Source organism: Suricata suricatta, chromosome 2 (genome assembly GCF_006229205.1).
Source record: "Suricata suricatta isolate VVHF042 chromosome 2, meerkat_22Aug2017_6uvM2_HiC, whole genome shotgun sequence".
Lineage (NCBI taxonomy): Eukaryota > Metazoa > Chordata > Mammalia > Carnivora > Herpestidae > Suricata > Suricata suricatta.
In genome coordinates this window covers 40,433,632-40,448,216 of record NC_043701.1, presented here as the reverse complement: position 1 = coordinate 40,448,216, position 14,585 = coordinate 40,433,632, and the positions used below count along the sequence as shown (strand labels likewise).

Sequence of the window (14,585 nt, the reverse complement as noted above, 5' to 3'; positions counted from 1 at the left end):
CTTTATCTACATTCAAGGTTGATGATCATCAAAGATCACTTGGTGGTGCATTTGTTTACACCAGGAATTCATTAATGAGTCTTTAGCTCTGCATTTTAATGAAAGGTTATTTATCAAAATGTCTCTCCCCATGAGAGAATTATGTATCACCCGGGCAGGAAATCTAGTTAAGGGAGATCAGTCCTGTTGAAAAGATGTTCAGACTTGAAGTGCTAGAGTGTGCAATGCAGCACATGTCAGCTAATGTAAAGTTTGATAATTCATGATAGCCATCTGCTCCATCCCAGATGCTGGGGCTGGGGTTATTGGTGGTGGGGAGACAGAGAAGATAAACTCTGGAAGAGACACCTTCCATCATTTGCATATGCTGTAAAGCTTTCCATTAGCATCATCTCCGATGGCAGTCAATCAACAGGAGGCTTTTCTCTTGTATAACAAGTGCTTAGCAGTGAAAATGAGGCTGGGAGGAACGAAGTCAATAAATAACCATCTTTTCAGAGTGGAGATGTAAAGGATAAATCAGTAACTCCAATAATCATGCCTATTTTTTGTGTGACCACTCATCAGTGACCCAAATGTCTGGACAGAATGCTAGGAAAGAAACAATGATGTTCTTTCCAGAAAGCTGGGATATGGATTGTCAAATGCATAGGCAAATCTGAGGTCCCTCTCTTAAAGAATCTCGTAAGTTACATCATGGGTGGGGTCTGGGAGTCTGCACGGCTACGGAGTCTGTAGGTAATTTCGTGTGCATCTGAGAGGCACTATCCCTCTTTCCTGCCACCCTTGTCTTTAAGTAAGCAGGCCATTGCTAAATTGGCAAGAATGAGTTAGGTGATTCGGTCGATCTGCTGGCTTCCGGCCGAAATTTGTTTCCCATTGGTCATTGGCTCTGTTGCTTCAGGGATTCTAAAATGATGCTGAAATGAATATGTGATAGTTAAACGTCCACCCTCCCAGAGAGGGTCTCACACTTTCCCTTTTCCAATACTCAGAGCTATTAGTCTTTCAGAACATGCAGGAGCCTCCCTGCCCAACCTCCTGGTTATAAATGCTTTGCCCAGTCAGGCTCTAAACTGTAGCTGCTACTTCTGTCTTTTGCCAAACACCCAACCCCAGCAAAACTTACCTTCTTGGAAGTCAAAATCCGCATAGAAAAGATCGAAGTTCGTAAATTTCTGGCTGTTTGCAATTTTTTTCAGTGTATTGGAGAGTTGTTTTGCTCTCTGAATACAAAGGAAACAGGGAGAATTCCTTAAAGCCTACATTTCAGTGAGACAATTCAGGCAGAACAAAGAAATTGATAGTCCCACCCTCACTCCAAGCCATCAGTAGTGGGTTGCTCTGTGCATTAAATTCTAGTCATGTACAAATGGCTAACGAACACACAAAACTGTTAAAATTCATTAGGAATCAATCAGTGAAAATTAAAGCAATAAGATACCACTTCTTTCCCACGGGATTGGCAAAGAAAAGATGGATAATCATGATAATATAGAATATTGCCACAGGAGAGGTGACTGAGAATATCAATTTGTTTAAGCTTTCCAGAGAGCAGTTTGGAAATAAGTATCAAACCCTTAAACATGGCATACCCTGTGACCCAATTATTTTTCTAAGAATTTGTCTGGAGGAATAAGACATGGTATAGAAAGAAACACACACACACAGGTTCATCACAATGCTATTTTTCATTCTGAAAAATTGAAAACAACCTATATGTCCAATACTAAGGTGGCAAATAACTCATGGCATATTCATATATTGTATACTTTAAAATGATTATAAAATTATGATGTGGAGGAATAACTTATGAACATTGGAAGGCCTAAAACAATGTGTGTATTCTGATACTCTGTAGGCATAACCCCCTAAATATCTATGAAACTAATATTGGAAAGACATACATACATACATACTGACTTTAGGTGGTAGGATTTTGGGTAAATTTGGTGATAGAATTCTATTATTATTCTTTGTACTTCTTTTATATTCTCCAAGTTTTAAAAATTGAAATATATTTCTTTTGTAAAAAAAAAAATCAATAGATCTCTTCCAAAGAGATTATTCACCATCAGTGAAAGAAGTATGTGATGGGGTGCCTGGGTGGCTCAGTTGGTTAAGCATCTGACTTCGGCTCAGGACATAATCTCCTGGTTTGTGAGTTCCAGCCCCACATCAGGCTCTGTGCTGACAATTCAGAGCCTGGAGCCTGTTTCGGATTCTATGTCTCCCTCTCTCACTGCCCCTCCCCCACTTGTGCTCTGTCTCTCTTTGTCTCTCAAAACTAAGTAAACATTAAAAATTAAAAAAAAAAAAAAAGAAGTGTGTGACCGTGGATTCCCTCAGAGAAGACAAGAAGGCTATGGAGCACCTGGTCCTCATGTACCTTGGGAGAACGCCTGTCATACATGGGCCTATCCTTGCTCACTTCTCTCTATTTCTACAAATATGCCTAAGACCAGCTTTAACAGGGATGCATGTGTGTGCATGTATGCATAAGAGAGACAGGTACACACAGAGACAGTGACAGAGAGCCACAGCAAGAGCCACAGACCCAGAGAGAGGTAGAAAGGGAGAGACAGGGCATCCCACATTCTCTCGACTTCTCAAGAACCCTAGCAGCTGACATTTTTATTCACCAGCTTGGAGGCCATTGCCCTATCCAAATCCCATTCCCAGTGGAAACATTGCAGTAAACACAGGGAAGGAGTAATCAAAGATGGCATCAAAGGACCTGCTACAGTCCTACCTCTGAAGTGAGAGTCCGGAGGGTCTTGTTGGAGGACATCCAGCTGCGGCAGGGGCTGACCTGAGAATAAGAAAACACCACTTTGATGACCGAGGAACAAGGTCAGTAGCAGGGAATGTGGTCTTGGAACGGGTCAGTGTGGGCTCACCTGGAGACAGTTCAGGAAGGAGTAGAAATGTGCATAGGTCACATCCTTATTTAGCTGGCCTGGAAGACAGAGAGATCTGGTGTGTTGTACGTATTCTGATCTAGCAGCAAACAAGGGACACTTGTGGGTGACCCTGCCACTCCTGCAGAAGGGTGGCACTGCCAGGGACCTGCCCTGACTTTTCATTTGGCATTGCTCTTGATGAAAGCCCGTGCATTCCTTCTGAGTGCCCTACAAATTCAGGCTGAGCTGGGGAGGGGCCCTAGGGACCTTATTCTCATCTCCATCTTTTGGCGTGAGTAGAGCAGGCCCTATGGGGCCTGACCTTATCTGGAACTTAGGTAGAAGGATACAAAGGTCCCATACAGACTGGAATGCCACTGACAAAGGACTTGTAGAGCAATGGCTTCCTCCTGGCAATGATACGAGATGCCAAGTTCCCTTGGGGCACAGGGAGCAGTCAAGGTGATAGTTGATCAAACCCTTCTTTTCAACACTTTGTAACCCAATTATCTGCCCAATGATCCCATGCTAAGGACCTGACATGACATGCTAAGTGTCTCAAGTTCTGACCATGTACTGTCCTGCAATGTGGCAGATTGGAAGCCTCCAAAAGTGCTTGGGTGGCCCTTGGATGGGAAAGGACAGTACATCATGCTCCTCCACAGCCCAGCACATATCATATTTAGCCCTAATTAGTAGATATGCCCTACATTTATTTTTTGGGGCCAGTTAAAGAGGTACATTGTTGAGGCCGCCAAGTTTTCTGTCTGCCTCAGGCAAGGATTATCACTCTCCAGAGAGTGAACCAGCAAACAAGATTTGCATCTAGAGGCTGGAGATTGCCATTTCCTGGTCAAAATAACTTTGGCGTCTGTCATGCTGGGCCAGACGTGAGTGGCCAAGGTGCACAAAAGATCAAAACCATATTTTGGATTATTCAGTGCTAACTCCCCCCTTCCCAGCATTGCTGAGGCAAATCTGGGCATTTCTTTTGATATTCATTTGACTCTGTTTACCTGGTAACTGACTTTGGTCAGCTGCTTTGTTTTCCCACCTTGAAAAGACAGTTTTCTGAATAAAGCTCTCTCTTTCGCCTGATCGCCTGATCGGAGAACTGTGAGTTCTGTCTTTACTCTCTGCGTCTCCCTCTCCTGCCCCCTTTTTCTCTCCCTCCCTCCGGAGAAGAACCTGCAAGGATTCCAAGGATTCTCCGACTAAACGGGTACTGCCTACTGCGGAATGCTGGGGAGGAGCGGCCCTGGCCCTCGGGACACTACAATTGGCGCCTCAATGCGGGGCTCAGTAAAGTAACCGCGACCCTGAGCGGGTTATGACAGTACATAAGAATAAAGACGGGGGTGCCTGGCTAGCTCAGTGGGAAGAGCATGAAGCTCTTGATCTTAGCCCCACATTGGGTGTAGAGATTACTAAAATAAAATAAAATAAATAAATATAAATAAAATAAAATAAAATAAAACTTAAAAAAAGAGAATGAAGTGTTAAGTGCCATATGTAAGTTCATCCAGAGTTTTTCCAAATATCATCTAAAGCCCAGAATCTGTGGGGGTTATTTCTTCTCTTTTCCACACACTGCCCCTCTCCCTTCCTGCCACCCCCACCTCTCAGCCCAGCCTATCCACACCACGCCCTCCCCCTTGGAGGCAATTTGATTTTCATTCTATGGCTAGGACACAAAATCCAGGCCCTCCCAGATCTCAGGGCTGAATAACTGATGTCTCATCCATTAACACTTCTCACACGCTTGAAAAAATAAAGGAAAATAATAGGACCAATCTCAGAGTGAAGAGAAAAATTGAAGGTGACGGAACACAGTCTTCTTTTTCACTTATGCCTCAGATCGGTTAGACTGAAAGATAGATTCAATTTTCTTGTCATAGAGGAAAAATATATTCTCTCTGTGTGTGGGTGAGTGAATCCCAAGACTGGAAAACCACAGGCTTATCACCACCGTTAAAGTCACAATGACACACCAGGACCCCTCTGTTCTCCAAAGGTGTCTGTATCTTCGTATTTTAGATAAACCCCAAGCCACCGACTTTTCTGTCTTTCCTTTCATTTTATGCTCAACATGGAGCCCTGAGCTCCCATCTTTCTCCAAGATCCTGCTTTGTGCCACTGAGCCTTCTTTTCATCGAAAATGTGTGTGTGTGTGTGTGTGTGTGTGTGTGCGCGCCTTTGCCTTTGTGGGGATGCCTGGGTGACTCAGTTGGTTAAGCGTCTGGCTCTTGATTTTGACTCAGGTCATGGTCTCAGGGTTTGTGAGGTTGAGCCCTCTGTCACTGCAGAGCCTGCCGGTGATTCTCTCCCCCCCACCCCCCGCCCTCCCCCTGGCTCACACACACTCTCACTCTCACAATAAATAAACTTAAAAGAAAAAAAGTATCCTTTGCCTTTTTGTATGTGTTCCCATCTGTCTCAGCCTAGCCAGCTGCAGTGACTGACACCTCCAATCTGCACTCCCCATCCTCCATCCTGTGTCCCAGTGATTCGGCTCTTGCCCCCTGCAGGTACCACCCCTGAGCTGCAGGCTTCCCTCTGCCTCTTGTTTGTTGTGGTTGTTGGGCTGGGGCCTTGTAATAAACCTTAGGTAGCTGTCAAACTACTTGGCCCGGAGGAGTCCCCTCTTCCTGAGAAGTGGCCTGTCTTTCTTTCCCTTGCCCAGTGGCTGAAGTCTTTTTAACCTGTGGGGCGATGGCACCTAAGGCCTGACTGTAAGTAACACTCTTGCACCTTCCCCTTTCCCATCTGCAAGGGTGGATTACTCTGTTATCCAGAGGGTCCAGAGATTGTCCTGCTCCTGGATACTGGGAACTCATCTGCTGACTCTCTTCAAAAGGCTAAGTCCAGACAGTGTTGTTCCATTCTGGCTTACTCCTCTCTCCCTGATGTCCTACTGCTGAGGTCCCAGAGCCCCTGAGGATGAGAACACAGGTGTGTCTTCCTAGACCTTCTCCCAATCCCTGTCCCTTTCCCCCATTTTCTTGCTATTCTGGCACTAACTCTAATTAGACAAGGTCAGTATAGGAAAAATCCTTAGGTGAGGATCTGTTGAAGAGGATAAAGGCATTCTAACTGTACTTGGGAGGTAACTGGGAAAGATGTAATGAGTTGGTTTCACTTCTCGCTGGGGTTTCTGCTGTGGAAGTTAGGGTGACCCTGGGCTGGCCATGTGGAAGGTCAGTTGGGAGTGCTTGTGATAGGCTTATGGTTTAAAGAAAGGGAAGCGGGAAAGCGGGTCTTTTCTTCACTTCCTGGTGTGCTGTCAATTCACTCTTTCTCTCTAGGTATTAGTTTTTATCCCTGTAATTTTCATGGTATTTTTGTATATGGAGGAGTCCTGGTATAAAGAGGGATCCTACTTACATGTCATACCTATGAAGAGGCAGTGTCTGCAATATCCTGTTCAGAAGGTGAATCTGGTGAAGAAAGCTGGTCAGGAATGCCAGGACAGGGGCAAGAGGACTGGAATGATCAGGGCTGAGGAGCTGTCAGTGTGTGTGTGTGTGTGTGTGTGTGTGTGTGTGTGTGTGTGTGTAAGGGGTGGGGAGCCTATGGACTGGCCTCCGAAAATTAAAGGGCATGTCCTACCCTTACTGGCTAGAGTAGTAGCTTGTGTCTTAGTCATTTGTAAGTTCCTTAGGGCAGAGTCTTTGGCATTTACTTAATGCTGGGACCGTAATTGAAATTTTAGGCACCATAAAAACTTAGTACCAACAAGGATCCACTACACCTCCTGAAGTACCATCTGAATGTATAAAACCTTAGTAAAATCACATGAAGTCAGACAGGGGGTAATCCAGCGATACAATAAGAGGTATGCTACTACAAGGTATTTTAGAATACATTAGGTTTCAAGTTTAAGAGTAACTGGGACAAAGTTAAGCTGTTGTTGATGTTTTGTGGCAGAGGCCTTTCAGGGAAGGCCTACTTGCAGGCTTATTTGCAGCAGCAATCTTGGACTTTCTGATTACGTGGTCTAACCTTTCAGGTAGCTCTCAGCCTAGGGCTTGTACCAGTGTCATTGTCATGAGGGGATTTCACTGTCAGGATCTGTATTGTATCTTCTGCAACAGAATTGTCTTCCCTCTCTCTTTTGAGGACAAGGGCTCCATTTTAGTATCATCTTTACCCCAAAAGTGCATAATAGGTATCTCCAATATATTTATGGACAGATTGCCTTTCTCATAGCCTGTGCCTGAGAGGACTTATCCCTGGTCAAGCTTGAAAAGATCTATGTTAAGTAGAATCCTAATGTGTGAGACTTACTTTCTGGTAATTCTCCAAAAAGACTATATCTTGCTAGGAATGTTAATTGCTGGTAGAGATTGTGGGGCTGTCAGCCCTTGGCAGCCAGGCAGTGACTGGGTAGTGACTCAAAAGGGGCTAAGAGATGCCAAGATGGATTTATTACCCTCTCTTCCTTGGCAGAAGTAGGAGCTAGGAATATATTCTTGCCCTAGGCATCCATTACATGCTGATCTGATGTTGGGCATTGAACTTTTTCCTAGGTGAATAGTCAGGCTGAGTTGCTCCTGTCCTACCGAGGCAACAGAGAATGTGTCACTTGATCCCTTCTGCTTTCTGACAACAGGCAGCCCAATGTAGAGCTTAAACTCATGAACCATGAGATCATGACCTGAGCCGAAGTCTGAGATTTAACCAACTGAGCCACCCATGCACTCCCTGACCTCTTCCTTGATCCTTAAAGGGTGGCTACAGTCAAGTCTAGAGAGTATTGTCACCATGCTTCTAGGCTCAAATACAGAAGTAAATGGAAAACCCTGTTTATTTGCCTACACAATCCTTAGCACAGTGCCCTGGGGATCAGACTTGGCATTTGGCTATTGATGAAGATGAGACTGCCCTAACATAGGGCCAAACCCTGAAGCCAGACCAGCATTAACCTGCTTTGTTCCTGGCTCCTGTCTGGTGGGAGTGAAGGACCAAAGATTGGATTTGAAGCTAGAGCACAACTGGGACACAGGGCAATAGCCCTCCCCTCAAGCCTCTCATCTTATGTGAGAACGTGCCAGCTGAAGGAGAAATGGGGAAGCTGGGTAAATCCCACCTACTGCTCTGGGCTGTCTAGGAAGGACACTGATGCTTTGTTGAGGAATTTATAATTTATTTCCCATGGCAACCAAGCAGCAGGGATAATTTAGGATATGAATAATAACTTTAAAACATTAAACAAATTTTAGAGGGTTTCAATTTTCTTCCTAATTGGATTTTTTTCCAAAACCAGTGTTGTTTATATAGAACAATTTTGTTCTACCTTTTCCTTCTTCCTCTTTTGTGCTGTGAAATGCTGGTGCCTTATTAGTGGCTGGAGAAAAGCCATTTGAGGACAAGACAAAGCCTAAAACACGGCTTCTTAACCTTGGCACTACTGACACTTTTATTTGTGGGCGGCTGTCCTGTGCAATCTAGCATGTAGCATTGGGACCATGCCTGGATTCTTCTCTAGATGTTAGTAGCACACTCTCTACCGTTGTGATAAGGAGTAGAATGGATGGGTTGCCCCTGGATGAGAACCACTGGCCTGGAGAACCCACCAAAGTGACTGATGAGTCCCCCAAGTCACCTTCTTTCTTTCCCTAGCTCTCTTCCAAATTGCATGGTGTCATTATTACATACTGTGGTTGAGTCAAGTGAATTGTGTGGCATATTTGAGAGAATATATGGAGTCGTCTAACCAGAGTTCATGGGAAGAAAATAGGATTTGAAGTCAGAAAACCCAAAGTCAAGTCCCCATTGATGTGATAGAGTAAATTGGAAGCACGTCTCCCTTGTCCTGGACTCCTCTTCCCCAGGCATTTCTCAGTATGGGAGAAATTTAGGAATCGGAAAGCATCTGTTAGGGTAACTGAAATTTTCAACCCCAATGACTCAAAGAGACATTCTCGGCCCAAGTGGTCTTTACATGTCCAAGGCAGCACAGAGTGGAGTCAGGTTCTCTGTGTGACCATGTTACTATCTCTAAGGGTCAGGGTCAAAGCTATGGGAACAGGAGTATGTTTTCCATATGGGAGGCTGGACAGTGTTTGGCTTGGATGATAATGACATTTGGGGCACACTTGATAACTGAACAGGAAAACTGCTTCAGTCTTATTGGTGGAAATCCTAGAAAGTGGGTATTTACTGTTGTCCCCCTGGTGAAGGGGCCAAAGCCCTTTGACAACTGGTTAGAGGGAACCTGCTCATTTTGTGTGTGCTCATCCTGAGGGAGGTGGTGGTGAGGGACTGGCTTAAGGAGGGTCTACAGGAGGAGGAGGAAGAAAAAGAGGAGGAGGAGGAAGAGAAGGAGGAGAAGGAAGAAGAGGAGGAGGAGGTGGAGGAGGAGGAGGAGGTGGAGGAGGAGGTGAAGGAGGAGGAGGAGAGACTGGAAAGACACAGAGAAGTTATTAATACAAGGGAAAGCTCTCCACCCCCACCCCTAAGGTGGGCACTGAGGAAGGGGTTTCAGGTTTTTCCCTTTAAATTGCTCATCTGACTCATTAGAAACTGCTTGGGCCTCCAGAACACTTTAGCAGGGGTTGGTCTAAAGAGGAGGCTATGGCAATACCTGGGAAGGGACAGCCCTTTTAGTGAGAAACTGGCACAGGTGTTGTTGATGTGGGCCTGAGGGGAGGGTCCCCGAGGCCCCTCCTTGCAGATGCCGGTCAGAGAGGACGGACACCAGCGCTTCCTGTCTCCCCTCGCTGCTTCGTTTTCTCTAGTAACACTTATCATCCTCTGACATATGCCCACTGGAATATAAGCCTACTGGTTTTTGATTCTTGTGTTCACTGATGGTTATGCAGTGCCCAGAACAGTGCCTGGCACATAATAAATATTTCTTAAAAGGACATTCTCTTCCAAAACACAGAGAGAGCCCTGCTACACATATGTAACACATGGAATAAGCTGTGCAACATTTGGCAAGCTGACTGCCTCTATGAGCCTTAGGTTCTTCATCTATAAAATGGAATTAATGAAAACATCTTACAGGATTATTTTAGGACCAGCATGCTGGCCCTTCCTGATATTAACTACTACTACTTTTACAATGTTTATAAAGCCTATGGCATGCTAGAGATGCTATAGGAAGTTTCTGGAGATCTTTAAAGCACTTCAGAGCCAAGGATTCCAAGTAAGTGTGGAAGCAGGAAGCAAGACCGCTGGAGAATGTGTTGTATAGAATTTTAACTGTCCACCAGAGTCCACAGAGTGCGTTAGAATTCTGGCCACCAGGGGGCACTCACCATTGAGGTTTGGAGAGATCCTTCTCTACGTGAGCTTCATCAGCTCATTCTAGAGTTCACTTTTCGTTTAAGTAGTTTCCTGATTTAAACTCTTACCTTTCAATTTGTCCTAATTCTACATTAAAGATTTCTGCCCTTTCTGACTTTGGATCTGGTTTTGCTTACCTTTGGATACTGACCTTTAGATCCATGCCTTAGGGCTCTTGCCTTTGCCAGTTCTGGCCTGTGCACTGTGGTGGCATTATAGGTATATTCCTATATGGTTTGGACAAATATATTTGAACTATGTATAGCTAACATTGTTAAACAGTAAAAATATCTTCAAATTAATACCGAGAGGATAATATCTGTTGTGCAAATGATTCCAGAGAAACGTTCCATCTGCTAAGCCATATAAAATAACATGGCTGCCATTTGGGAGGTGGGAATTTAGATACTTCAGCGTCTGCATGATATTGGAGTATAATTTCTCAGGAGTAGTCATTTCTGGGACTGGGTCAACTTTCCTGTCGGTGAAAGAAACAGAAAATATTAGGACAAGGATTGATGTGTACATATGCATGATCCCCCCTGCCCGCCTCCCATGTCCTATGCATACAATGTAGTAGTTACTGGTGTTACCTGCAACATATTTTAGGTTTTCTGACTCTCTTGTGGTTGGGTAGGCCATGTGAGTGGTTTAGCCCATCAGTTTGTGAGCAGTAGTATCATATGTCACATTTGGTAATATGAGAACCTCTAAAATACACTTTGCTGTGAGTCTGGGAAATATACTCTAGATAGAAGCTGCTCCATTAATCTGGGTCCTGGAATAGAGTCCCTGGTGATCCCTGGGGGACAGTGGGGCATGAGTAAATGTTTTATGCAACTAGGATTTGAGGTTGTTTGTTCCTGCAGCATAAGCTTACCTGTCCTGACTGATACACATGGGTAATGGAATCAAGGAGTCTGGAATTACTTATTGTTTGTTTGACCCTTTGAATTCTGTAACTTCATCTTTAAACTCTTCACACGTATCACAGTTAGGAAAACAACCTCACTGAGAAACAAAAGGACACTATGTATCCACACAACATCCTTCCTTTCTACATTGAATGTGAACTTATACACATTTAGGAACACATCAAGTTGGAGTTAAGATACTAACTTGCATTAACCTGGGAGTAGATTATAGAATTCTCTAAGATTTTCATCTACTCTTTAGGCTTAAAATTGCCTTTCGTTAACCTAAATGGAATAAGAAGTTGTTTTCTATTTCGAGCCCTTAAAAATTCCAAAGTTTCATAATGATCTTAGAGTGGATTGAGTGTTGTCCCTCAGAATATGACCTTATTTGTAAATAAAGTTTTTGCAGATATTAAGATGATATCAGACCGGGTTAGAGTGGGCCCTAAATCCAAAGACAAGAGTAAGAAGAGAGGTTACACAGCCATGCAGGGAAGGTCTGTGTGTCTGCCAGAAGCAGAGACCGGGATTATGTTGCCATGAAACACAAGGAAGGATTTTTCCTTAGACCCTTCAGAAAGAGCATGGCCCTTCTGAGACTTTGATTTTGGATTTCTAATCTCTAGACCTGTGAAAGTTGTGTGAAGTCCCCCAGTCTGTGGCATTTTGTTTGGCAGCCCTTGGGAACTTAACACAGATTCTAAACCAGAAAAAGGAAGTCTCTCACTCACAGGCTGGATCCAAGGCATACGTGACATGGAAGGAAGGGACAGAAAGAAGCCCCTGGGTATATCCACAATTATCACTTAAAACTTTTTTTTCTTTTTTAAGGTTTTATTTTTAAATAATTTCTACACTCAGTGTGGGGCTTGAACTTATAACCCCCTGAGATCAAGGAGCACAAGTTCTAGCTGCTGAGCCAGCCTGGCTCCCCTCTGCCATTAAAACTTTTAAGGGAGCTCCTAAATGACATTGGTGCTGCCATTTTGGAGGGAATTATTCAAAATGTATCAACATTTGAAGTTGGCTTAACTTTTGACCTTGAAATTTATAGTAACACTTCCACAAATGTGCAAAGATGTACACAAGTATTGCAACATTGTGTGAAACAGTGTAAAGTTAGAAAAAAGCTAAAAAGCCTGGCTGCATAAATTATAGTACACTCCTGAGGTAGAGTGGGATACAGTCGCTAAAAAGAACAAAGTAGCTAGATACAGGTGATGGTTATACAACACTTTGAATTACTAAATGCCATGCAACCGCTCACTGTAAAAAGGTTAATTTTATATTATGTAAATTTCACTTCAATAAAATAAATTTTTAAAAAGAATAATGAAGTAATCTGTAGGTATTAGCATGGAAAAGTATTGTTGATTGAAAAGAACAAATTGCAGAGCAGTAAACATAATACTATTCCATTTCAATGAATAGTAATCAGTCTGTAAATTAGAATTTGTATAGAAAAATATCTGGATGCAAATACATTCAACTGTCTCCATTGGTTGGCTTGGAGCAAGGTGATGGGGGGGTGGTAGGCAGTGAGGATGAGAAAACTCACTTCCTATGCCCTGTATTAGTTGAAATTTTCATAACAGATGTTATTTTTAGTCAGAAAAATAACAATAAAACAGATTTTATATTATTTTTATTCTTTCTAAAGTAAGGAGGGAAAAACTAACTTTTAATTGGAGAAGTAGAAAGCATTGTAATTTTATGTCCTTTCCCCTCCACTAATTTCACTTAGTCAAATAAAATCACTTCCTAAATCACTGCTATCCCGAGGGGACAGGCTGATCACGGATGCGAGGATCACTTTGGTTAATTTGTGACAAGTAACATGTCCCCATACAGAGGAGAAGGCAGAGCGAGTCTGACTCAGGGGTTGCTGGCAGGGTGTTAGTTGTGGACGGTGTACATGCTTCTACACTGTATCATAGGTTGCTAAGACACACACCCCTCCCCCCCAAAAAAGAGAGGAAAGAAAAACAGAAAGAAGAAACAAGGAAAGAAAAAGTTGTCCTAGTTTATCCTAGCATATAGAACAGAATGCTAAATTCATGTTTCTTGTTACCTTGGGAAAAATTATATGACTTTATGAACAAAAATCTCCCTAACTTGCATAAAAAGCCCTCATAAGGATTGAGAATAGGTTGCCTACCTACTAAGCGCAGAAGGCTGGGTAGGGGCTTTGGCTTGACTTGCATATGTGGAGAAGTGCTGGAAGGATCTCAGTTTGTGAAGGGGCTACCTGGTGGGTTCACTCAGCACAGGGGCACCCACCAGAGTAACTGGGTTTTATTTCACTGTGTGTGTTGAGCGTGGCCGTGAGGATGCAACGGAAGCAAGCTAGTCGTCTATACCGTATCTTCAATCATCAGTAAAGCTACCACATCCTGCTTATTAACTTTGGCCTTGATACCTCAGTTTTTTTTTCCTGCTGATACACTAGCACTTTGGCATGAAGCAATTATGCTGAGCTATGACTCTCCAATCACATAAAGCCAAGATGAGTTAAGATGGAGAAAAGTCTCCCAAACTCTCCATTTAATGATTATTTTTTGGCTAGAGACACAACACTGATGATAACAAAAAATCTGAGCTATTTTATGCTTTTGCACCAGCACCCTATAAGTCTAGCAAGCATAACCCAAATGACTAAGTGAAATCAAAATGGAAGTCTTCTGTTGCTGATGGAACATTCTCCAGTCATCTTCGCTCCATCATGTACAGTTACACAATTTACACATGTGTGTTGTCAATCAAACCCTTCAATGTGCATAGCAAAATTAACTGATTCTTTAAAAAATTTTTTCTTAAGGTTTATTTATTTTTGAGAGGGGGGAAGGGGCAGAGAGAGAGGGAGACAGAATCTGAAGCAGCTTCCAAGTTCTGAGCTATTGAGCCCTGATGCAGGGCTCAAACCTACAAACTGTGAGATCATGACCTGAGAAGAAATCAGATGCTTAAACAACTGAGCCACCTAGGTGCCCCCAAATTAATTTGTTTGAAAAAAAATTTTTTCCGTAAGCTCTAGGCCCAATGTGGGGGTTGAACTCATGACCCTAAGATCAAGAGTCACATATTCTACCCAGTAAATGAGAAAGGGACCCCCAAATTAATTGATTCTCAGTTCAGGCAAGGGCAAATGGGTCTAAGTGATAGGTGGTGGGTCACCTCTTCTAGATGCCATAGAGCGTGCCTTCTGACTCTGTCCCTGAAAATCCTCAATGTCATTGTGATCTGGGTACTCTTTCTCCTCTGGTGGTTTTTGAGGAGACTTAGCATTTGCATTTTGGAGACCACAGTTCCAGTGGTTTGGGAAATATCTCCTGGACCTTCTCTGATGTCCACCAAAAGTTGAATGGGCTGAGCTGCAAGTGTCTAATCCTTTTAAACCCATGTGTCCTGGAGCCGTGTGGGATCCACTTTCCCAGCCTGGCTCTGCCTGCGCACCCCAGCGCCCTGCACCCCT

At 43.5% G+C, this 14,585-nt stretch overlaps 1 protein-coding gene across 6 annotated transcripts in view; it reads right to left on the bottom strand.

Annotated features, from left to right (window-relative positions):
* AOAH (acyloxyacyl hydrolase) overlaps positions 1 to 14,585 on the bottom strand; it is a 167,654-nt gene that overhangs the window by 13,552 nt on the left and 139,517 nt on the right. For all 6 annotated transcript variants that reach the window (XM_029925011.1, XM_029925004.1, XM_029925019.1 and 3 more), the window contains 4 exons: positions 10,502 to 10,674; positions 2,901 to 2,959; positions 2,753 to 2,812; positions 1,130 to 1,226 (listed from right to left, as the gene is read on the bottom strand). In XM_029925011.1, the coding sequence (XP_029780871.1) occupies positions 1,130 to 1,226; positions 2,753 to 2,812; positions 2,901 to 2,959; positions 10,502 to 10,674 (389 nt within the window). The remainder of the gene's footprint in view (positions 1 to 1,129; positions 1,227 to 2,752; positions 2,813 to 2,900; positions 2,960 to 10,501; positions 10,675 to 14,585) is intronic.